The sequence below is a fragment of the Zalophus californianus genome, chromosome 13 (genome assembly GCF_009762305.2).
Source record: "Zalophus californianus isolate mZalCal1 chromosome 13, mZalCal1.pri.v2, whole genome shotgun sequence".
NCBI lineage: Eukaryota > Metazoa > Chordata > Mammalia > Carnivora > Otariidae > Zalophus > Zalophus californianus.
This window is the reverse complement of record NC_045607.1, coordinates 5,684,530-5,710,103: the sequence shown is the minus strand read 5'-3', so window position 1 is coordinate 5,710,103 and position 25,574 is coordinate 5,684,530. Positions and strand designations below refer to the sequence as shown.

The 25,574-nt window shown below is 47.2% G+C and overlaps 1 protein-coding gene across 3 annotated transcripts in view; it reads left to right on the top strand.

Moving 5' to 3' along the window:
• Positions 1 to 25,574, top strand: part of FUBP3 (far upstream element binding protein 3) — a 50,535-nt gene that overhangs the window by 6,062 nt on the left and 18,899 nt on the right. For 2 of the 3 annotated variants that reach the window (XM_027615506.2, XM_027615503.2), the window contains exons 2-8: positions 7,113 to 7,218; positions 17,732 to 17,765; positions 20,089 to 20,138; positions 20,507 to 20,578; positions 21,856 to 21,913; positions 23,947 to 24,109; positions 25,321 to 25,419. In XM_027615506.2, the coding sequence (XP_027471307.1) occupies positions 7,113 to 7,218; positions 17,732 to 17,765; positions 20,089 to 20,138; positions 20,507 to 20,578; positions 21,856 to 21,913; positions 23,947 to 24,109; positions 25,321 to 25,419 (582 nt within the window). The remainder of the gene's footprint in view (positions 1 to 7,112; positions 7,219 to 17,731; positions 17,766 to 20,088; positions 20,139 to 20,506; positions 20,579 to 21,855; positions 21,914 to 23,946; positions 24,110 to 25,320; positions 25,420 to 25,574) is intronic. The other variant, XM_027615504.2, reaches the window with a different exon arrangement.

Below are 25,574 nucleotides of genomic sequence, written 5' to 3'. Positions count from 1 at the left end.
AGGGCAGGGTCAGCTGGGGCCCCATCTCTGATGACAACAATAGCTGGCATTCATTGAGCCCCTGTTGCGCTGGATGCCAGGCAAGGGCTTCCATATATGTTCTCTCATTTGATGGTCACAAAGGCCCCAGGGGGTAGTACAGTAGTCCCCCCTTATCTGCGGTTTTGCTTTTCGGGTTTTCAGTTACCTGTGCTCAGTCGCAGTCCAGAAGCAGTTGATCCTCCTCCTGACATCTTGTCAGAAGGTCAGCAGTAGCCTAACGGTACTTCACAGCCCCTCTGCCGCTCATCTCGCATCATCACAAGAAGAGTGAGTGTACATCTTGATAGAGAAGCCACATTCACATAACAGTTTTTTATAGTATATTGTTATAATTGTTCTGTTTTTAGTTATTGTTAATCTCTTACTGTACCTAATTTAGAAGTTAAACTTTATCATAGGCATGTACGTATAGGGAAAAAAACAGTACATAGAGGGTTTGGTACTGTGTGCGGTTTCAGGTGTCCAGAGTCTTGGGATGTACCCCCCATGGATGCGGGGAGGGTTACTGTACAGTGAAGTGCTCATTAAGACTTTGGATTTGGGGCGCCCGGGTGGCTCAGTCAGGTAAGCGTCCGCCTTCGGCTCAGGTCATGGTCCCAGGGGCCTGGGATCGAGCCCCGCGTCGGGCTCCCTGCTCAGCGGGGAGCCCGCTTCTCCCTCTCTCTCTGCTCCTCTGCCCTGCTTGTGTTCTCTCTCTCTCTCAAATAAAATAAAAATCTTAAAAAAGAAAAAAAGACTTTGGATTCAGCCCATGTGAGTTCAAGTTCTGGTTCTGCCATTTACTACCTTAGCGACTGGGCAAGTTCTTTAACTTCTTTAAGCCTTAGTTTTTTCATCTGGAAAATGGAGGTCATTGGTGGTTGTAATAATTTTTTTTTAATAGCTAATATTAGAAGTTAGGAGGTTCCCCTTGGAAGGTGGGGGCAGGTAGTGACTGAAGGGGGTGTGAGGCAGATTTTGGGGCCCCAGTAATGTTCTGTGTCCTGATCTTGATGCTGGTTATAGAGGTATTTTAGCGTGGGGGACATTCAGCGACCTGTAAACTTATGATCTATGTACTTTTCTGTGTTATTATTATTTTTCAATAAAAGATAAAATAGCAAACATTTCTTATTTCTTACCATGTGCCCAGCATTGTTCTGGGTGCTTTACATTGTTGTCTCCTTATCCCCATGGATGTAATTCCACGCAGATGGGCTCCCAATACCCCAATAATGAGAAGCATAGCTACTTTTTGTGGGGGGGGAGAAGAGTAGCTACTTTATAAGGCCACCGTGGAGATGAACTGAGGACACCATCAGGCACTTAGCAAGCGTGCAGTCAGTCTGTTACAGATACACTACTGCCCTCAGTGTGACCTCTCAGGTAGTGGGAAGCAGAACTGGGACTTGCTCCTGTGCACCAGGACTCCAGAACCTGCCATCTGCGACTTGATCTCAGCCACTGGGCTTGACTGTGGGTGACATACTGTGTCTTCCTGCCGTGGGCAGCAGAGACTTTCTGTCCAGCCCATGTATTCTCCGGGGCCTAGGCAGGATCACTCAGGTGACCGTGGAGCAGAGGTTCCCAAGAAGCAAGTTGGGTTCCTGCTCCCTAGGAGGTCATGTGAGCTTTCACGTCTGCTTGCTGGATCCGTGAGAATCAACAGTAGCTATATTTAATAGTATGGACACAGGATGTGGATGACGTGGCATTCCGATGGCTTTGCCGGCTTCTGTTGAGTGTAATGTTTTAATAAATGTAAAGCTGTGGAGATACACAGAGCTTCTTTGGATTTACAAGGTGAACTACTTCGGTTATGAAACTTGTTGGAGAATTTTAGTTGCAAAAATGTGCACTGGGAATAATTAATTGTTGTGTTTCCTAAGCTTAATGATTTGTGTACCACCTTTATGATTTTTGCCATATCATTGAACCCTCAGTGTTTGTTTACTTAATATTTTTAAGTGTTTTTAAAATTTGGATTTATTTAAAATATTTTTAAAAGGAAACTAAATCACTATTGTAAGTGAAAAACTTTGCCATGCATAGAAGTTAACTGTAAGAAACAACATATATATACACACACACATATAAGTTTAAATAACTGTAAAATATATATGTGTGTGTGTACACACACACACACGCACACACACACAGAAGTTTAAAAACATTTATCCATGCACCTCCCCAAAATGCCTACATACGTCTCTTTGGAAAACACTGATTTAGTCCATCCCTGCATTTTACAGGTGAGTACCCCAAGGAACAAGGCCACTGAAGGTCTCGCCTAAGGTCATACATTGGAAGAGCTGGCTGGAAAACCAGAACCCTTGACTGACTGACTCCTGGTTCAGTGCTCCCCTCCTCCTCGTTTCCAATAACTATTCAGAATCGAGGTCAAATGTCTGTGATGTTGATTTATAGTTCATCTCTTATGGTGCCTAAAATAGCACAGGTAGTGAGATGGCAGATGTTCCTCCTGGCCTCATCCCCAAAAAAGGGGGAAAAGGAAATCCAGTGGTTAAAAAATCAGCAGCAGAGTCCCTTCAGGGCAAGGACGGGAGTGGCCTTGGTTTTGTTGGACTATCCTGGCTTCAGTGACTCTCGTTTTCTGTCCCACACCATTATTAGCTGAGAATGTACCTCACTTCCCTGAAGCAGGTACCCTTCAGAGCAATCAGTTACAGTGTGAGGAATTGCTTGAGCTCTGTGCCCTGGAAATCATTAGGTTTTAAGTCCTTGGGAAATGAAATATGTGTAATAGAGTATTAGGTGGAAGAAGGGAGGTGCCTAGTGCTGTGGGTCACGGCATAGGTTAGAGCTGGGCAAGCCGGGCGTAAATGGGGCTCCTGCCACTTAGGGAGGCGTGTGACTGCACAGGGCCCTCAGCTGCTCCGAGCCTCACCTTTCCTTGTAAAATGGAAATAATACCAACCTCCTGGAGAATCATTGTGAGGAATAAATGAGATAGAATATTTAAAATGCTCTTCCCAGGGCGCCTGGGTGGCTCAAGTCGGTTGGGCACCTGCCTTCGGCTCTGGTCATCATCCCAGGGTCCTGGGATCGAGCCCCTCATCCAGCTCCCTGCTCAGCAGAGAACCTGCTCCTCCCTCTGCCTACTGCTCGCCCTGCTTGGGGCTGCTCTCTCTTTCTCAAATAAATAAAATCTTTTTTTTTTTTTTAAGATTTTCTTTATTTGACAGAGTGAGATAGCGAGAGCAGGAACACAAGCAGGGGAAGCAGGAGAGGGAGAAGCAGGCTTCCTGCCGAGCAGGGAGCACGATGCGGGGCTCCATCCCAGGACCCTGGGATCATGACCTGAGCCGAAGGCAGATGCTTAACGACTGAGCCACCCAGGCGCCCTCAAATAAATAAAATCTTAAAAAAAAAAAAGTCTTAACTATTTAAAAAATAAATAAAATGCTCTTCACAGAGTGCCCAGCACGCAGTAAACACTCACTAAATTTTAACTCATTATTTTAGTGGATATTTAAAATCATTTCTTAAAACAAGGTTGGGGGTGCTTGGGTGGCTCAGTCGGTTAAGCGTCTAATTCTTGATCTCAGCTCAGGTCTCAATCACAGTTTTGAGTTCAAGCCCTGCATTGGGCTCCACACTGTGGAGCCTACCTAAAAAATAAAGTAAGGTTTGCATTTGTATGAATGAAAGAACACATTGTTTCTTTACAGAATATTGTATGTACAATGTACTATCGGTGTAAGTTATGATACAATTGTATATTGTCTTGTTAAACTCCTTTTTAACATTTGTTTAGCCGGGTTCAGATGCAGTCTGTTGACTTCAGAGTCAGAGCTACACCTCTTAAGCAGTAGTGTGTACGGCTTTTCTCTTAGTGGAAATTTCCCAAATTACAGATAACTGAAGTAAACATGACTTAAGAACAAATCTGAAAGCCTCAGCCTTTAATCAAATTCAGGAACAGGAAACTATTGTAACATTTTTAGCTATCAGCTTTGGGAAAAAATGACATTCCGCAACATGCGAAACATACTGTATAAATTATAAGGAAGGCTAAAAACTCAGGAATAACATTTGTAACTACTTGGGAAGAAAGGAAAAAGATCTGGAAGCAAAGAAGTATCATCAGAAAGCAGCAGGGAGTGTGCCTAATGTGTCGAGCTGATGTTTTGGGGGTCTGTGTCTGGGAGTGGTTTGGCATGCACACTGTTGGGGGACTCCTGATAATCATGAGCCCTTGTACCCCTTTCTTTGTGCTTTGCGGTCAGCTGGGAACATTTTGGGCTGTCTTTAAAAGCAGCTGGGCCAATAATCCTGAAAAACCCCACGTCAGTCATTTACCGCTCAGTTTATTGTGGCAGATGAAAGAGTCTCCGTGAGGCACAAGCCAAGGCAGTGTTCTCACCTTTTAATCTACCTGCTTTACCAGCTGGGTCCTAAAAGGTAACTTTTGCATCTTAAGTAAGTAGCCAACCTTCCATAAACTTATCCAAAACAAATATGGAAAGCAAGATTAAAGTCAGTGGTAGAATGCTGTTAGGCAAGACCTGTACCGTGTTTTGTTTTAGAGCAAATGGCCTCTTGGATATAGGAGGTTGGGTTTCTATCAGCAGTCTTAATATTTTAATTATTTACTACTACTAATATTTTTAAACAAGCACCTATCCAGGTACCATCATCTGTAGCCTAGAGAGGGACTGGCAGACTTTGAAAGTCTGGATAATAAATAACCTGTGTTAGGCACTGTATACCGTATGGTCTCAGTGCAGTTCCTCAACCGAAAAAACTGTGTGGCTGGATTCTAATAAAAACTTTATTTACAAAAGCAAGTGGTTCACCAGCCATAGTTTACTAACTCCTGATCTAGAATATCTCCTAAATGGTCTTCCTACTCTTCTCTCCTTAGGATCTATTTTCCTTGTCAAGGGGACCTTTTGAAAACATGTTTCTTCCCCAAGTACGCCTCGAAGTTGCTTCCTGTCACCCTTCCTATGAACTCCAAACCCTTACCGTGACCTAGAGCCCTAGGGAACCAGCCCTTGCCTGTGTCTTGGAACACATCTAGTTCCCTCTACTCTTGTGACGTTGATTTCTCTCTTCTGGGCTCATACCTACCAGGCTGGCTCCTGCCTCAGGGCCTTTATCCAGGCTGTTCCCTCTGCCTGGAATGCTCTTCCTCAGATTTTTCGATAGCCAGCTCTTCCTCATCCGTTAGGTCTTAGATCACACGACCTAGCGTGATCACAGTGGTCTTCCCTCATCACCCTGTTTCAGGTAGCTCTCCAAAGCATGCTACGTCATTATCTTCTCTTATTAGCATAATGCTAATTACCAGCTGAAATGATCAGTTATTGGTTAGCTTGTGTCCCTGTTACTCCCCACTGACTGCTGATTCAGAGTAGGGGCCTGGTTATTCCTTTTTTTTTTTTTTTTTTTTTTTTTTTTAAGAGAGGGAGAAATAGAATTGGGGAGGGGCAGGTGGAGAGAGAGAATCTTAAGCAGGCTCCCTGCCAGCGCAAAGCCTGATGAGGGGCTCAAGCTCATAAGATCATGACCTGAGCTAAAATCAAGAGTCAGACACTTAACCGACTGAACCACACAGGTGCCCCTCCGGGGCCTGGTTATTCTTGCTCACCACAGGAACTCCAGTGCCTGGAACAGAGCCCAGCACATAGTAGGCACTTGACATTGGTTGGATGAGTTGCCTTATTTTTTTTTTTGAGTTGCCTTATTTTAACAGCCGTGCTATTTGTGAAGCACGTTCTAGTATACAAAGCTCCTTTGTGTTGAGAGTATGTTGTTAGCTTTCCCCAAACTCTGCGGCAGGTGATGGTACACCCAGAGGATCTCATGCGGAAAGGAGAGGGGCTTGTCCAACACCACAGAACTAGTAAAGAGGAGGGAGAGACCTGACCCTGGATCCCTGACATTTAAGTCCTGCCTTGGGGTTTCAGTGTCATGATTATCTTGGGTTGTTTATTTGTTTAAGGTCATTTATGTTGGTCCCAGAAGGTCTCAGACTTCTGGGCACATTTGGACAAGCTCAGGAGAACTACCACTGAAGACTTGCTCTGTGGGACAGAGCTTCTATCTGCCCCTCCCCTTTTTTTAAAGATTTTATTTATTTGACAGAGAGATAGTGAGAGCAGGAACACAAGCAGGGGGAGTGGGAGAGGGAGAAGCAGGCTTCCTGCTCAGCAGGGAGCCCGATGTAGGGCTCGATCCCAGGACCCTGGGATCATGACCTGAGCCGAAGGCAGGCGCTTAACGACTGAGCCACCCAGGCGCCCCTTCTATCTGCCCCTTAATCCACACCTATTTATTAAGCTTAATTTAGGGACTAACATCAAGAGCAGTGGCTGTAAATATTCTTCTGATTAAATGAAAGAGTTGATTTATCATGAAGATCACATTTAATTTTCCAATAAGAATGAAGTAGATAAATCCCACGTAGCATTTGTTTCTGGGGGGAAAACGTTTTAATAGCTATGTGATCATTTTTTTAACTGATAATAAATATTAAAAATTGAAACAGCTCTCAGAGGTTATCTCACTTTGTCCAGTGCAGGAATCCTTCTGAAGTAGTCTGGACAGAGGGTCATCTCCCCACTGTTTGGACACTTCAGTGAGGAGCAGCTTACTATTTTAGATCTCCGTAGATGACATCATCACTTTATAGGCGTTGAAGTTATGGGATGGATGTTTTCCTAACGAGTTGTCATGTTTGAGGAAACACAGCCTTTTAAGTAATATTGGGGAGCTTGTTTCCTAAGGGAGTCCTGTGATAAAAGCTTTTGAACAAAGTTCTTCATATTGTTGGTCTCCTCTGTTTTCTTAGAATGCAGTATACCTGTATTTTAAGTGATGGCTTAAAAATACTAATTTGTAGAAGACCAATGTTTGGAAGTATTTTATTTCTAAAGACGTTGTTAAGGCCAAAAGAGAATTCAGTTAGCAGTGAAAATTGTCTGTCCCCTCGGTGACAATGGCTTGCGTTAATCTAGGTCGGGGGAGAAATGGGGCCACAGGCCTTTTAAGAGGACTCCTCTTTCGCCCTCACATGGAGCCAGGACTTGTTACTGAGTATTTAAATCTGATTCTCTCTGTAGATTGCTGCTAAAATTGATTCAGTTCCTCACTTGAATAATTCCACACCTCTAGTGGACCCCTCAGTGTACGGATACGGAGCACAGAAACGGCCCTTGGATGACGGAGGTGAGTTGCAGTAAATGTCTTTGCCTTTCAGATGGTAGCGAACCTGCCAGTTAAGGTGGAGTCGGTGTCAGCCATTTCCTTAGCAGCTCTCCAGCGTCTTTCTGAAGAGGAACAGTGGAGGGGACATATTGGGGATGATTGTTCTGCACAGTTCTCCGGCATTTGAGTTCTTATTTGCCTTGATAATACGGGAATGTTTTCAGCTGGGCTCTAAGGTAAAGGCCTCGCTTGGCCTTTGCGCATCAGCTCGGAAGTAATTTGACTGATTCGAGAATTCTGTTTGCTTTAGCCCTCCGTTCTTCAAAGACACACGTGGAAATTGAAGTTCCCACTTTTCTCCAAAGAAAAGCTATGATTTGGTGCATGGCCCAGAGGAAGCTGTGGCTACATCCTGACCTTAAAGATAAAGGGCAAGGGGGTGGTGACCTCTTTGCGGTCTGCTGAGTTTTTCAGCACTCCTGTTTATGACAGGCTCTCCCCACAGGCGCCCGTCTTTCCTTCATTCATGTGTTACTTTGTTGGTTTCTGTCTATACTTACTTCAGCCCACTTAAAAGTGCCTGTCACCAGCAGCTTGGCAAAGAGTATCTGTCAGATTGGGTGTGTACAGGGAACTCGGACTTCCTTGATCGCATTTTGTGTCTTGCAAAGTATGACTTATTATAAAAGGGAATCGGAAATGTACTGGTTTGTACATGAATATGCACGCAGCGTGTCTTCTGTCCTACTGCCTGTCTGCATGTGTGCCCAACCATGTGTATATGCACATATCTCTCCGATGTATTATTAAATGGAAAAAGATCAAGGTGTACAACAGTAGATATGGTGTAATTTCCTTTTCCAAAAAAAGTGCGTGTTTTGATGTATGTAGAAAAAGTAATGTGGTGTGACTGGTTTCTCACGTCTCTTAGGGAATCCTGAAGGGGAGATTGCCATTGTTTTTAAATGTGCTAACCTTTTTGGAATAATTGTATAGGGTCAGCGTGAAGATTTTAAGGGGGCTGCACTCATCTGGGTGTAAAAGTTCTTGTCTATTTAAAGGAACTGTTTATGAGCGCACACACACAAAACCTACCCCAGGGCCATTGGAGCTAAGGTGACCATTTAAACTGCTACTCCAAAATGGTACCCTGTGATCTTTTTATATTTGATTGGTGTTAGTGATTTCTTAAAAGAAATATGACTGATTGCATTGTCTGCGTTTTTGCCGACATGAAAAACTATAATGCAAAGTGACCTTTTTACCTTTTCAAGGCAATCATGCTTCGGTTTCTCTTATGGGACATCGATATAAAAATAAAACTAAGTTGTCTGGCTCTGAGCACATGCTCTGGTAATGGACAGTCCCTCTGCCCCACTGTTTCCAGAAATCATGATCAATATCTTTCACAGCTCCCTGCCTTGCTCGCAACCCCCGTGTGGCGGGAAGTGTAAAACCTGTGTGTGCCCAGCACAGGCGATCACTGTGTCCTTTGCATAAAGAGCGCCTAGATATTTGCAAATGAACCTACGGGCGCTGGGCCGACTTTCTTCTCCCGTTAATCCTCTGTACACCCATTTGAGGGAAATTCGTAGAAGGCTCTGAGTTTATCAAGAAAGAGACCTCGGGAGCAGGCAGATGTAGCTAGGGAGTCACGGGAAATTCCAGAATCTCACTTGGAACTCCAGTTCATTACTCTGTGGTGTATCTTCACCTCTGTTTTGAGAACCATAATTTTTTTCCATGTCTGCCTTTGGGGACTGAGTCCTTGGAATCAGAAAACAAACATGGTTTCTCTTTTTCTTCCTTCTAAATATGAAGCCCAGTTACAGTAGGGAAGAACTGAGAAAGAACCTTCCTGTCTGGGGCCAGCTCTCCGTCTTACACAACAGACTGTGTGAAGAACGAGAAACTTCCCTCGGGCTTTTTACACTGGACATGACAGCTTGATAGTTAATCCTCTTCAGTTGAGCACCTTTCCAACAACAGAATTATGTAAATTGTTTTCCTCCAAGTCGGTCTCCACCCGTGGCATCGGAGATGTGCCGTCGAGTTCAGAGAGAACTCTGGGCGTTTGGAACATGTTCAGGGCAGGCCACGGTTGTCTTCTGACAGGGATAATAAGGTCACTGGGCCATTCCTCTTCTCTTGGATAAATACATATGTGAATAAACAGGTCCTGTCAAGGACAGTGATGTTCATGGTTACCCGACAGCTTCCTAGGGGTCACAGTCGTGCCATTTGTGAGAGGAGAGTTTAGAAAAGCAGAGACGGAACAACAAACAGGAATTCTGCACTTTTTTCTGAGCAATAAAGATTTCCAAAGCTTCGCGGTTCTTCCATTTGTTTGGTTTGGCTCGGGTGTTTTTGACAGAAGTTCACCAGATCACTTCTTTAGCAACATGAACTTTCTGACTTTCCTGGGAAGCCGGATTCTTTAACCTCTCAAGGGTTGAAGCCCAGTTCCCTAGAAGTTTCTGGAGGTGTTGCTTGGGTCTGTCTAAAAGTGCTTCAACTCATTAAGTCAACCAGAGAGAACCCTCAGAAGCCTCAAGGTTTCTGCAGGACATTGAGATCTGCAAACAAGTACACCAACAGGAGGACAAAAACAAGTAAAATGAGGGAAAGGATTTGTTCTTGTTGTAGGAAGGGACCGGTTAGTTGTGTCCTGGGCAGCTTTGAAGCGTCACACTGCCGGCTCGTGAGCCCTCTCGGAGCCCAGCAAGAAGGGGTCGGAGCGTGGCTTTCCCTGCCTGCCTTGGTGCCCTGACCTGGGCCGAGCCGTCGGTCCACTGCCCTCTGCTTTGGGTCAGGTCCTTGTAAGCATTAACATCTTCGCTCTTGGCACCCACACTTCATAACAGTCTTTGAGGCGCACCCTGCCAATTCGGGAATCTTCCTGCTAGCCTCAGTGTGGCAGACAGCTTTTCCATCTGGTACTTTCTTCCTGCTACAGCTGAGGCCTCTGGCTGAAGCCAGTCTGACCAGTTCCATTCCTCTGTCCTAAGACCTGTGGCAGCTTCCGGTAATCAGGGGGGTCCAGCCCTTCCTAACCTGCCCTTCTACTCTGGCTCCCCCCCGTCCCTGTTGTTCTGCGCTCTGCAGCAGCCTGGTCATCTGTCTCTTCTCTTTGCTCTTCCCGAAACCCATGCCCCCTCCCAGCTCTTTACCTGGCTAAGTCCTGCTTGGTCCTTAGGTCTCAGAATTGGTGGGACATCCTCCTGAGAACCTGGCCTCATCCTCATCTTTTGCCTTTCTTCAGTGCCTTGCCAGATGCCGCCGAGCCTCTTCACTTGTCCCCTGTTCTTCCTCCCTCCCCCTTCCCCCTTTCCACATACCCGCCTGACCAGAGAGTAAACAGGTCACATTCTGCTCTGAACCTCGAAAGCCGTTCATGTGTCCCCTTCCCAGGGCACATACCTACTTTATTCTGCAGATACCAGAGTATATCATGTGCCTCTCCTACTAGATTCTGCAGGCTGTGATCCTGGAGATGGGCTCTTTCCCTCCCTCCCTCCCTTACGTAGTAGATGAATAAACGCTTGATGCTTACGTTCTTTCTCTTCATGTCCTACGATTAGCATTTAGAAAATTTTGTGAAAAGTTAGATCCAAATCAAAGAGACTGGTATTAGCTTAATTTAATCTGAATCGGGGGTTGGCGTAACTTTTCTTAAAAGGACGATACGGTAAATTTTTTTAAACTTTCAGGCCATATGGGCTCTGTCCCACCGACTCAGCTCTGCTGTCAGCTTGAAAGCAGCTGGAGACGATCAGGAAGCACAGGAGCATGGCTGTGCTGCTGCTCCACAGACCGTCAGTCTTTGAGGTTTATGTACTACTGTTTAGATAGTACCGCCTTTTAAGGTTATCGGGATGGCGTTCTTGGTGAGCGAAGGCAGAGTTCTTGAGTGTGCTCTCGCATGAACCACTTACAGGAAGATCGGGACAGAGTATCGCTGTGGCCCCGGACGAGTTTTGGTTCAGCATGTGTGGCCCAGGGGCAAAGAGAAGGAGGAAACAAGAATGAGGCGGGAAGATTTTTTTTAATCCACACTTTTCAAGAGAGAAGAGGGATGAAAGGTGCCGGTGCTGAATAGTGGGGAGGGCCAGGGTTCTTGCTGCTGGGCGGCAGTGGTGTGTGGACCGCTACCTCTGGCCCACGCCACCTCTGGCAGGAGTCTCTGCTCTGAAAAGAGAGAACCTGAATCCGACACATGCTCGTACCATCCCTGAAGGAGGAGAATGATGGAAGCTGCAGGGATGAGGAGCCAAGACTAGACCTTAGTCCCTGAGGCCTGGGGGGGATGGGATGGGGCAGGGATGGAGCGGGGGATCAGGAGTGTTGTCCAGCATTAGACTTCAAGCAGGGGGAGTGAAGACCCCTAGGTGGGGGAGAGGGGTTTCCAAGAGCCCTGTCCCAGCTCTTCTATTTGTGTGCCCCCTCTTCCCTAAAATGGATCTGAGAATTGGGTCTGTGGTGGAGTCACTGTGCCCTTCTCATCTCTGTGTCCCCTGCCATATTTCCCCTTGGTTTATGGTGGCACATCACCATCCTCAGATGCCTCAAGAGGCGTGAATCCAGAATTCTGAGTGGGGCATTCCCCAGCAACAAAGCATGAGAGTCTTGGTAAGAAATATTGAAAGGGACAGGATCTGATTTTTATTTTTATTCAGGTAGCAACTCATCGCAGAGACTCAGGTAGTTCCCTCCTCCCCGTCCATCCATCCATCCATTTTAGGATTAAAATTTAGAAGTGAGTGGTAGTCATATGGGTGCATGTTAACATGTATGTGTAAGTTGGAAAAAGGAAGTGAAATTTTTCCCCCCTGGCGAAGTATGATCTGACAGGTTTGACAGTTGGCTTAGCCAACTAGATATCCCATATAGTAGATAGAGATGATCCGCAGAAATGAATGAGCTAATAAATCTGTCACATCAGTGTTACAACAGAGATAAAACCGAAGCTTCTGTACAATACCTGCTATGTTCTTTGTACCTGTTAACGTAGGGATTCCTTTTAGATGTCACATTAAAAGTGGATTTATAGTTTTTCAAAACCCTTTTAGGAAATGTATGATCCTAAGTGGTTCTCTACCCTGGCTGGCTATGAGGCCCACCCAAGGAGCTTTTAAAAACACATCTTATGGTACAGCCTTTCTAGAAAACTTACAAAATGAAGCATGTGCTCTCCATTCAGCCCACAGTTAGACCTGTTTATTCTCAAGAAACAAAAATCTGTCCACAGATCTTTGTAGCAGCTTTATTCGTAATGACTCCAAACTGGATACAGCCCAGATGTCCTTCAGCAGGTCAATGGCTAACAAAATGGTACATCCGTATGGTAGAACACTACTCAGCAACAAAAGGAATAAACTATTCATACACGCAACAATCTCGATGAATCTGCAGGTAATTCAGCTGGGTGAAAAAAGCCAATCGCAAAAGGTTACATACTTTGTGATCCCATTTATGTACCATTTTTGGAATGGAGAATAGATTAGTGATTGCCAGGATGTAGAGATGGAGCTGGGTGGGGGAGGCCCCTGTATAATAAGAAAAGATCACTGGAAGGAACCCAGAAGCCTGAATTCCTTTTCATGTGGATAAGGAATCCGATGTCTGGAGAAGTGGTTTGACCAAGGGCTGATGTCTGAGAAGTGGCAGAGGCAAGACTTGAACCCAAGTCACTGTCTCTCGTGCCATGATAGTGCATGCTGGGAAACGTGGGCTCCGGGGCACCTGGGTTGCTTAGTCAGTTAAGCATCCGACTCTTGGTTTCGGCTCAGGTTGTGATCTCAGGGTCATGAGATCAAGCCCCTTGTTGGACTCCATGTTCAGTGCGGAGTCTCCTTGAGATTCTCTCTCCCTTTCCCCCTCCCTGTGTACATGCACGTGAACTCACACTTTCTCTCTAAAAATAAATAAATCTTAAAAAAAAAAGAAAGAAAGAAAATGTGGGCTCCAAAGTGGTAGAGTAGGGTTTGAATCCCAGCTTTGCAATTTGTTAACTATGTGACTTTGGGCAGGTTGCTTAACCTGTTTGAGCCTCTGTTTCCTCACCTGTAAAATGGAGTTAATACTGACCTCATGAGGTTATCCTAAGGATTATAACAAGTTATTTGTGAGTGAAACACCACTCAATATTTCCATCAGAACTAGTTAGTACACACACACTAAAACACATGCGTAGCTGAAATAAAAGCTTAATGGAATATATACCCTTACTGTATATGATATACTCCATTTCTGATTTCGGGTTTTAATAAAGCTGGTTGTGATCCCCAAAACTGATTTTATGACCTCTGGCCTAAAGGAAAATAAGGCCCAGTGCTACAAACACGTATCAGAGACCTGTTTTTCCTCTTAATGTCACTCCAGTGCTCCTCAGGTCAGGCTGTGGGTAGGCACTCGGACAGGGAAGGGGTGCAGGTGGGGTTCCTAACGCCCCCACAGCCTTGGAGACTAGGTCAGGTCACTGCTCATCCAGAGCTTCCTCCTGGCCCTACTAGACTCTGTGCTTCTTGAGGGTCAAGATGGCCTTGCACACTGTGTTGCCTCCGGACTCTGCCCAGACCAGAGAGGTGTGACCAGCATGCCTTCACAGGGGCACAGGTGCTCTCCTGGGCCCTCCAGCTTCCTGGTTGGTAGAGCGGGCCTGTTGATAAAGCGTCTGCCTCCTGGGGCTCTCGTAGGCCTGAGTGGGCTCAGCGGTGAGGTGCCTAGAACACCGCTCGCCAAGGCCCGTGAGCTTGCGAGTGAGGGTGCCATTATGGAGAATAGCCTGGGTTCACTCCTGATTTTTTGAAAATGACAATTTGCAAAATCAGTGACGGATTACTTGCCTAAGGACTTTCAGCTGAACTCAGCAGGTCAGTGTTTTGTGGCCCTGGGTGGAGAGTTGCTGCCTTAGAACACAGGAAGCCTTTGTCCTGTCCTTGGGAAGAAAGCCTTATAAAACTGCTTAGAAAATGGCAGAAGGGGCACCTGGGTGGTTTAGTTGTTAGGCATCTGCCTCGGCTCAGGTCATGATCCCAGGGTCCTGGGATTGAGCCCCGCGTCGGGCTCCCTGCTCTGCAGGAAACCTATTCTCCCTCTCCCACTCCCCCTGCTTGTGTTCCCTCTCTCACTGTGTCTCTCTCTGTCAAAAAAAATAAAAACCTTAAAAGAAAAGAAAAAGGCAGAAATCTCTGCCACCGACTGTAGGTATTCCTGACCGTAACCGGGGCCTGGAAAGGCGTTGATCAGAGTCGGAGGAGCCGGGGAGCCAGGGACGGGGGCAGGATTGTTCCCGAAATCTGTAGAGGAAGCTTTGGTTTCTTTACTTGTTTGGTCAGTTATATAAAAAGTGCTGATGTTTTCTGTCCTGGCCGACCCACCCATTCACCTGCCTCCGGTCTGCCGCTCTGTGCACCATGCCCGCGCCTGCTGTCTGCGTTCCTACAAGGAGGACGGGGGCTTTTGTGAAGAGGGGGCCTGGGGGTTAACTCTTAAAATTGCTGCATGTACATGGGCACCTGGGTGACTCAGATGGTTAGGCGTCTGCCTTCGGCTCAGGTCATGATCCCAGGGTCCTGGGATCGAGTCCCGCATCGGGCTCCCTGCTCGGCCGGGAGCCTGCTTCTCCCTCTGCTTCTGCTCCCCCTGCTTGTGCGCTCTCACTCTCTCTGTCAAATTAATAAAATCTTTAAAAAAATTTTTTTAAAAATTGATGCATGTTATAAAGTTGGGTATGTTCCTTGGTGATATTTTGTAGCATTTCTTTAGGGGAAGAAAGAGGAAGACATTTTTCTCCTCGCTAGTGGGGAAAAATGTGTCCAGTACCTTATTTTTTTTTTTTTTTTTGAAGATCATTATTGAAATTGGCAGAGTGTTGTTACTCTTTAGAAAAAATTTCTCGTATTGTAGCATGAGTCTTTTCTATGGGAAGCTCATTTTTCCCCTAGCCCAGACGGCTTCCCATTATGTGGTGTGCCAGGTAAACGAGAACCACACCTGTGTGCGTGTGTGTCTGTGTGTGTATGCGCAATTGCACATGTGTGTGCTGGAATGGAGCGGGGGTGAACTTCTGAGGGGAAATGAAGCATTGTGGACCAGCATGCACCATTAACGGGAAATAGGACTGATTGTATGCAGCATTTTGCCTTTTTTACAGTAAAATGACTGTAGTTACCATGGAATTGAACTTGATAGGTCCCCATATTACTCCCTTGTCGGACCCCTCTTCATTGTGAAGACTGAGAGGAGGCTCCCTGTTCGTGTTACCCATCCCCCGTGTGAGTGCCCGATCTAACTGCTGGTTTTCACTTGTAGGCATCAAATGGGGCCGTTTCCACAGGGACTGAAACTTTAATAAATCGCACGTTTCAGCCTGCGGCTTCAGCATTTGCACAGAGGAGAGTGCGAGAGTGCTTCCTAAGAGTCTACCAACTCCGAGTTGAGTCTGGGTTGGAATTGGATTCCCTTCCTCGGGGTCGTGGCTCTCGGCAGTCCGTCTCTCGGCGGGATGCTGGTGTGTGCACTTCGACTTTTGCTCTTTTCGAGCCCCTCACCTTCCCAGCGAGGCAGTGGGCACCTGTGACACGTACCTTACCAGCAAAAAGGAATTGCCCTTTTTTGTGTGACAAGCACAAAATTTCAAACGGCTTTCGACCAGAGCCTTTTGAATGTTCTTCTGAATCTCATGAAGTTCTTTACGGTAGTAGCGTTGCCCCTTACCCTATTTCTATAGCTTTTCTGGCCAAACTATCTGAAGATCATCAGCCTTTTGACATCTCTTACCAAACAGCACAGCGGGCCAGGAGCCAAGGTCCGGCTATGTTGCCCTGTTTGGGGACCAGATACCTCTGTGTTCTCTGCGTGTCAAGGCATTTCAGCCTTTAGTCTCTCCGTCTTCAGTGTATTCTTGACCCCCGAGAGGCATTCTGAAAGTGAGCAGGGAGACTGAGCTGGGCCCTTGAGTAGGGACAGCTAACCAAACTCAAGGGCACTCTTGTAGACCTCCTTCTTCAGCCTGTTTTTTTCATACCCACTGCCTTAGATGGTGGACAGTCCTCTCATGTGCACGCCATCCAGGGGCCGAGTGTGTGACAAGGACTCCTTGCCCAAGGTTGTAATTGAACAGTTTTCACGTGGGATGGGAATCCTGAGCACCACCTATCCCAAGTGAGAGCATTTGTCACATTCTAACTGGAAATGCAAAAAGAAAATCTGAAGATTCAATAAAAAACAATTCTCTTATCCCTGAGATAAGCAGATTAATAGTATATAATGTCAATATTTTGGCTGCAAACCATTATCTTGCTATTGATCCTGAAGAAATATGGTACTGACTCCGTAGCTTCATTTACTTTTTGCTAGCTTGTTTCTTTATGCTCTTTCTTCTTCTTTTAAAATACCATGATCTGGTTTCTTTTCCTTTGTCATCTTAGGACCAGTTCCCGTCCAGTCAGAAGGACAGGGTTAAGTTCAGGCAGAAAGAAGAGCGGTTGGGAGTTGTAGATTTCAGCTGTCAGACCATTCCACTCTTTGTTTGGAAGCTGATGTGCTTGACCCTTCCCCACTGATCTCCTGTCTGTCCTCCTTCTGACTTTCGTATTTTTGAGACATATTTTTGAATGCTCTGGTTAGCACATTGCAAGATCCATTCAGTTCCTCGGAATACGTTTAGGATTTATACTTTTTCATTGTCCGCTGACTGTTTCCTGGGCTGCGTTTTCCAAAAGAGAAACAGCACAGAATCCTTTTTGCTGATGGCTGGTGAGGGAGACACTCATCAATAGCTGAAAGAGGAGAAACTGGAACAAAAAGCGTAGCTAAAGTGGTTTTGTGGGAATGTGATTACAGAGTTGGTTTTCATAGTAAGAGGCTGTTTGGCACTGCTGTCTCTGTGAAATGGGCTTGAAAGGCACTCGCTCATTCTTAGCGTCCACTGCGTATGGACTGCTGTGGTGGGTCAACGAAGAGGCCCAAGGAAGGAAGATGCCAGATCCTCTCCTTGAGATGTTTATGTTCTTGGGAGGGCAGGGAGAATTGGGGGGGGGGGCGGTTTGCCCCATGGCCAGCAGGAACATATGTGCATGTTCTTAGTGACCACAGCTGCCACGGAGCCGTCCTTAACAATGCTCCCAGGCTAGGAGGTTAAACCTTCTCATTTGTTTGAGAAAGAGAAAGAGGGAACCCTCACTATCTTTACATTGAGTCTGGATCCAGAGCAGGAGGGAGGTGGGAAGGGAGAGGGATTTAGGCAGGCGGGATTTTCTCCCAGGCTTCTCAGCAGGCGGACACGCAGATCAATTTCTTATCCTGCGTTCAGCTGGACACTGGGTTAGAGACTGTGTTGATCAAGATGTCCCCTCCTGTTTCATATCATGTAACGCATTCATTGCAGCCACTGAGCCTAAATTACTGTTTGCTTTTCTTTCTGCCTTTCTTCCCCCCACCCTCCCCGAAATGGTAAGAACTCGTGTAAGGATAGAGTTAGTTTATCCAAGCTAATGCTTTGATTTTTCTTTTCTCTTTCTCTTTGCCGCAGTAGGTAACCAGTTAGGGGCCTTGGTACATCAAAGGTAAGCAGTGGGTTATGTTTTATTATTTATTGATCATTTCTAATTGTTTATTGATCCACCATCTGTACTAGAGTGTTAGAAAGTCAGAGGTTGAGAATGGGAAAAACCAGGGGCTAGATTTCTTTAAGACTCAAGTTTTTTGTAGTCCTTCCCAAGACAGCGAAGGCTCAAAGGATAAACGAACAGGAGGTATTAAAAATCAGCCATTATTGTATGTAAACTTAACAGACCTCTAGAGTGTGGGAGCTGCTCTTTTCTGTCCACATACATCAATCTAAAGAGAGAAATTTTCCATCCTGAGTTGATGGCTTCCCCAGTGTTTTACGAATCCTTAATGCCTTCATTTGAGCAAAGTCGTCCCCAAGAAGTATGCATCGTTGGGCTTTCACAAGATAAACCTTGTGACTCTCAAGGAGTCGTGGGCCTGGGCGGCCAGAAGCCCGGGCTCCAGCTCATGCCCTTGAGGAGGGACTTGCCAGAGAACCTTGGAGAAGGGCCTAGTTGTTTCCCTGCCTCAGTTTACCCTCATAGCCTTCCCTTAAATATTGAGGATTTAGATACAGAGACGTCTGGGCTTTAAAAAGACCCATCTGTAAGATAGGATATTTGTGGTCACACTGTTACCTTTCAAAAACAATAAAATATGCAGGAAACTGCCACAGTTTCTCTTCCCTCATGGATGACATTCTGTGGTGTGCATCTGTTACTATAACATATTATCCTTAATCTTCACCAGCAATGATACAATTATATGCTCTTGTGTGCTACACAGATGTTTGGGAGTTTCTAGAAATCATCAGGCCTCAGTTAACCAAAAGATTTAACCTGGGTTTTGTTGTGTTATTGGTTTGCTTTGTTTTTTAATGAATTAGAATAATTTAAATGATGTTGCTGTTAGTATCAAACATAATTTTCCTATAAAGCCGTAATTAAGATTTTACTTTCCCAAGAACATTCATACTTTGTGCATTCGACAAGTTTCAGCCTCGCAACCAGAATGGAGCTTTGTCTTCCAGGGGGCCCAGAGCAGCTCATCTTCATACATTTCTTCCTCAAAGAGAGTCTGCTCCTGCCGTTCCTGAGGGCTGAGGAACTGCCTGAGTTGTGTGACAGTTTGTATTGTGATAGCGTTGAACCGCTTCTAGTAAATTCCCCATTAACACTTGCTGAGAACAGACGGTGCTACACACGTGAGCCGCAGTCTTGTGGCTGCACACACAGGAGCACTGTGACCCTTTGCCACGGCCGGGAAACACTCCCCACAGGGACCCGTGCTGTCCAGATGTGTTGGGCCCACAGTGTTACTGATTTAGGACGTTGAAATTGCCTCATTTGGGGGCGAACTCAAATATCCCAAGACGTAGGAAGGATCTCTGCACATGTGTAAACCGGGGGAGGTAAACTCGGGCAGAAGACGGTCTGCTCTCCTCAAACTGATGGAGTGGCGAGTGCTGTTGATGATGCTGTCTTTCTCCTGCGTGCCCCGCTGTCCCTAAAAACGTGCACTTGATTCGGTCTTCTCCATGATGGGTAAAAATTCAGCTGTGTGAGAGACGTTTAAAAATGCTCACCTTTTTTTCTTTTTAAACTACTTGCATTTAGCTTCCTCCTAAGGTAAATGTTTAGATTTAATTGCTTTCTGGGGCATTGGGCAAATTAGATATTGTCCACAATACACTCTGTGGCAAATCTGAAGGTTTGTTTGAAAGAACCAGTGCAGTAGTTGTTTAAAAAAAAAAAACCACCCAACACATAATGGTTGGGATAGCATTTTACGAAAGTACCTTGCAGAGTAAGTGGGTGATGGTCCTGTCCTGGTCAACACTGATTAGGCCTCTGCTGGGTACTAGTTCCATTTGGAGCATCTCACCCGAAACAACAGATAAATTAGAGGGAGGCCAGAAAGCAATAAAAAGATGGGGAAACAAGGAATGTTGAAGAGAAATTCAACATTGCTGTCTGTATTTAGCAACGAGACCGGAAGAGGAGTCTAAACTAACTTCACAAGCCTTGGAGAGTCTTTTAAGTGTTAAGCAATACCAAGAAGAAAAGGCAGTTGTTAGTAGAGTTGATGGTTTAATGAAAAATCAGAGGTTTCTTCCTCTGACACAGCGAGAGAGGAGGCTTGGATCTTTTCAAGAAGGGATTGACCAAAGGGCCCGTTAGATGACGCTCTTTCTTGAGGGCTGGGGACTTGTTGGCCAAACTGGCATGATTCATTTTAAGTCTCTGTCTTCCAGCATTGCCAACATGGGAAATTTGGGGGACCTGAAATGGCTGTGAAATTCTTTTTATGTTTTTCCAAAATGTTCTTTGTTTTTAGGGCAGTAATAACAGAAGAATTCAAAGTGCCTGATAAAATGGTTGGATTTAGTAAGTATCCACATTATCTACTTTCCTCTGATGAGTCTCTCAGTGTAACTGTCGCTCTGGTAGAATGCTTTGCACACTGTGTCCCCCAGAGCCCCAAAGGGCTACAGGTCTCTCTCCAGGCTGAGAGATAGAGACCCATGCGCCTGCCTCCTCCAATCTCTCTCCCCACCCCACCTCTCTCCTCACTTCAGCTGGAGTACCCTGTACCTGTCCGCTGTGTTTCACATGTGATTTCCGTGGCTCGCTGAGGCCACCCTGCTTTGCAGTGCCGCGAGCCAAGTGTAAATGTTTGCTGAATTAATTAAGTCATTCATGCATGGTTAAATATGGAACGGAGTAATGTTCTGACCCTGTTCCATTTGTTTCAGTTATCGGCAGGGGAGGTGAGCAGATTTCACGGATTCAAGCAGAATCTGGTTGCAAAATTCAGATTGCTTCAGGTAAGGCTTCTTTTTTCCTAGATCTCAGTTTGGTAGAAATCAGTATTTTGTCCACTTTTCCAGATTCATTACCTTTGCTCGTTGCTTAGAAGTTTAGGGGCCTGGGTAAGTATGTGCGATTGCTGTTTTCCTTGTGCTTTTAGAGCTGAACTCAGATGAGAACCAGAAAAACCAGGGCAAAAGCGGGCCCGGAGATGAGGCCGCCCGTCTGGCCTCTGGAGGAGGCCCTCCGTAGTTCTGTGGCTCCGCGTGGCCCCTGCCAGACACCTGTTGCTCTGGGATCTCTGTTTTCTGTACCAGGGTGTTATGCCAGACAGTGGGGCCTAGAGGAGTGCTGTGTCTTTGGGGTCACTCCTGGGGACTGCTCACTGGCTCCCCTGGATTAGACCATCCCTCCCACCCCTCGTTGTGGAAAGAGGCCAAGGCCAGCTGGGGGCGGTTCTGGCTAAATTAGCACACGTGAAACACGGTTCAGGACCTTTCCCAGCTGGGTCCGTTTTGACCATGAATTACGGAAAGAGGTTGAGGAAAACAAGCATTCTTATGAATAGTTCGAACAACTCGTTTGAGTTTGGTCTCTTTCCATAGTGGAGGAGGGGGTGTGGAGGACCGTTGACCAGAGAGGCATTTGTCTGTTTAAAAGATACACGTTACAGTGTCTCGAAGGCAGTAACTGCTGTTAGTTATTTGTCTTTTTTTTTTTTTTTTGGAGTTAAAAGAATTTTAAGGAGCGAGTTTTTTAGGAACAAAGTAAAGCGTCGTGTGGTGTTGGAAAGCAAGCTTCTCCTCTCTTGTCAAATCACCCGGAACTATTTCCACATAGATACCGCTGTTCTCTTGGGAGATTCATGCACTACCTGGTAATAGGCCTGATGTGCATCTACTATTAAATTGCTCACTGGTGTGCAAGCAGGTGACCTTACCCCACTCTGCAGGCGGAGAAACTGAGGAAGAGCGGGTGACGCGGCTCAGGCACTTCTTAGCACACAAATGGGTCAGAAATGAAGCTGAGACCCCTAATCAGGACCCACTCGGAGGGCTCCGCAGCGTCCTGCCTGCTCCCCCTGCAGAACCTGTTTCTACTTTGAGAGTTTAGGGTGGAGCTACCAGCCTCCCGTTCTCTCCACAAGGGGAAGCAAACTGTCTTTTCCTGGGGCCTGGGCTTCTGTGGGGCCGGTGTAGGAACCAGCCCAGAGAGACAAGCTGTACACAGAGGCACAGGTGCACGGTTGCCTGATGCCCACCAACACACCTCATCTTCTTGATTCTTCTTATAGAGAGTTCTGGGATTCCAGAGAGGCCCTGTGTACTTACCGGAACCCCAGAAAGTATTGAGTAAGTTTATTTTATTTACTTTTTCCTTTCACTCTTCTTCCTCCTTCCCCAAATGGGGAGACACGGAAGGGCAAAACTGTCACTGAACACTGTGGATCTGTCCTGCTGCCTGGCCACGAAAGCAGATGCTTCTGTGGAGAAGGATCTGGGAGGTGGCCATGCCAGGGGAGTTTGCTGTTACTTAAAAAACACATGAGGTATCACCTTTTTTTTTTTTCAAACCCTACAGAATTTCTGGCAGCCGTCATAACATCCACTTCATACACCAGGTTCTTTAAAGAGTGTGCGTTTGCCCCGCCTGAAGGCTCTCATCAGCTTTTACTTCTTCCTTGGTGACACCTCCTTTCCCTGAGCAGGTCTGCCTTCGTGAGCCTGTCACTTGGTGAACCGTTGAGAATCCTGGTACCAGGTCTTTTGCCTGGGGCTGATCCCATTGCCCTTCTGACATCCGTGAACCAAACGAATTGATTCTTCGTGGCCATTGCTCCTCTCGGGGGGCTGTATGGACCGGTCAGAGGGTGTCCTGACTAGGGGGGGCCCTTGCAACCACCTTATGGCTGGCATTGCTTTCTGACCGTGGGACACCCATGCTCAGAGCGTTGTACCACCAGAGGCAGGCCTTGTCAATCCACGAACCTCCTGGGGAACAGGGATGTACTAACTTAGAGTCTGCTCGCTCTCCCTTTTCAGTCGACTGAGTAGCGTTGTATTTGGGGACAGGGGTGCTAAGATTCTCTCTGGCTCGGTAGATAGGGCTCTTTTACTGTTTCCATTTCTCCGGGAGTCCAGATGAGTTTAAATTCTCTTGTTCTGCTGCAACATTGCAAGCAGTGAACCAGAGTGAGTATCACTGGCAGGTGTGCATTATAGGCCAAGCGGGATGGTTTTGCTAGAGTCGAGGCATTTTTCTTCCAACACAGGTTAATTTAGTACACAAGCAAAATATTAAAAAGCTGGTGTCGCTGAGAAGACCGGCCAGGCCGATTCTGTACCCAGAGAGGCTCAAGACGATGAAAGGCAACATCTGTTTCCTCTCTTTCTCTCTTCTTTCCTCTACTCTTCTAACCATTCCTGCTTCCTCTTCTACCCAGGCAGTCGGGGCAATGGGATTGTAACTTTAGGAGGAAATAGTTTCATTTTCTTCTTCGGGTGCTGCATAGTAGCAGAATTCTTCCCTATCAGAGGAGCCAAAAAATAGACCGTACATGGTGATTTAAAGAACAAATACTGCAGACCAGACCAGCCAGGGGAGCTTCTGGTGCTGAAAAGGCAATTGCCCCAACAGGTGGCCTGGGGGGCCGGGCTGGGCGTGCTATGTCGACACAGCAGTCTCCCTCCCCAGCCTCCGAGTCCCCCGGCACCAGATAGCATCACAGGGGAAGCAGGGGGCCTGGAGATCCGAGCGGACAGGCATGGAGCCAGCGTCTGTGGCTCTGCAGCTGCCCCAGGCCCCTGCCTCCTCCTCCCACCCCTTGAGACCACACTGGCGATCCATAGCCTGAGCTCAAAAGCCAGAGAGCGGGTTGGCTAGGGAGAAGAGATTTGGAGTCTGGGAATTCAGATGGTGACTACTAACCCTCGCTTTCTTTCTTCCCACCTCTCTCGTTGCTCTCTCCTGCCCATATTTAACGAGTGTCTCTTGAGTGTCTCCTCTGTGGGAAGCATTATGGCGGACTGGGGACCAGGGAAAGGTACAGAGGGATCAGAGGTGGTCTCCGCCGCCGTAGCGGCTGACGGTTGTGATAGGAGACGAGACACGTTGGTGATGGGAACGGCAGACATCCTCAGGAGCAGAGGGCAGGCCGGACAGGGCTGTGGTGGAATGTTGGCGTGCGGTGTGTGTTGCTTTTAAATTCCAGCCCGGTAGCGTGGCGGATGGCAGAGACCTCCCGGGCTGTGGGGGCAGGAGCCGGAGCTGGATGGAGGGCTGCCTTGACTCCTTCGTGGCCCTCCCCCGGTGCTGTTTCCCCCCCACGGGTGCCCGGCACGTTCATTTAATGCTCCTTCTCTTGTGATTCTTTTCCCTCCCAAAGACAAGCCAAACGGCTGCTGGGGCAGATCGTGGACCGCTGTCGGAACGGACCTGGCTTTCATAACGACATAGACGGCAATAGCACGATCCAGGAAATTCTTATCCCTGCGTCTAAAGTGGGTCTGGTCATCGGCAAAGGAGGGGAAACAATCAAGCAGTTGCAGGTATGTGAGCCCTTAGCAGAGTGGCACTTCAGCGGGCCTTCTGGGATCGGGGGGTGGGAGGGCTGGTCCTAACCCGGATTACCCCCGCTGGGCTGGCTGTACACCCCTCGGTGCAGAGCTTCCCAGCATGCTCTGTGGTGCCACAGACCCTCTGTTGGACAGATGCTTTATGAACAGGTACTGCGGCAGGTATGATGCCAAGTCCTGCAGCCCGCTGGGGCAGTGACGCTCTGTGAGGGTTGCTTCTACCACCAGGTGACAACCTCTCAGATGAAAGTACCACGTCCAGAGCTGGGGCTCTTAGCCAGCCACATGCCCCCTCGCTAGCTGTGGGATCTTAAATACGTTTGAGTATTTCTCGAGGGCTTGGAGCCCTGTCGGCCTCACTGCTGTCATGAGGCTGAAATGATAGTCTTGATTTTATCTTTACCTAGGATCCTTAGCACAGAGCCCGTTACTGAGTAAATGCTCCCCAGACGTTAGCTGCTATTGTTCCAGAATCCCTCGTGTGAGACACGGGGAGCCAGACGTATTTCAGGATTGAACACCCTTGGCAAGTTCCGGGGCGCACCCCGTAATCAGATGCCTATTGGCCTAGTCAAACGCAAAGACAGTCACACGCGGTGTGAGTTGGGCTATATATAGATACACTAAGAGCTCACGTTAGTTTTGCTGCCAGATGAGTTACGCGAAAACTGTTATCTCCACAAACAACTGAGCTCTTGAAGTTGGAGGTCAGGGGTGCGTGCTCACAGCCCAGCCCTCGGCCTGGTGGGCACTGTAGTGTGGGCTCTAGGGTCCTGGAAGCCAGAATCCACCTTTTGCTGCCTCCCCGCCCCACCTCAGCTCTGGGACCTTGGGCAGCTTGCTCTCGGGGCCCACCCCATCAGTGAAATAGGGCACCGGGAGCCCTTCCATCTCAGAGCTGTGCACGGGCCCTAACTAGACGTTAGTGCCTGGCACCTCTGAAACAGAGTTCATCAGGTTGAGATATTCTGAGGACCAGGAAAGCAGGAGGGTTTTGGGAAACGGTTTTCCATATCGCACTTGGCAGCTGTCTACCATGGCCCACGTGCCGGCAACCTCAGAGGGCAGCACCTCATGGTCGGTGGGACGTGCCTGATGGTAGACAGGGCCCAGCCCCGTGCTTGCAGTACATGCATGTTCTTATTCACGGTGGTGAGGCCTGTCCTGGCATGCTACCCCCACAGGAGCGGACAGGTGTGAAAATGGTCATGATCCAGGACGGCCCGTTGCCTACGGGAGCAGATAAGCCTCTCCGCATCACCGGAGACCCATTCAAAGTACAGGTAGGGGAGAAACCACGGATTGGATGGGTCCTGGGTATGGGGGGTGGCGCTCGGGAGGAATGTGTGGGGCTCGCATGTCACTCAAGAAGTTGTAAAACTGGATGTTCCTTTAAGGTGAACTGTTGTCCCAAACCAAGTCTGATGACGGAAGGGCT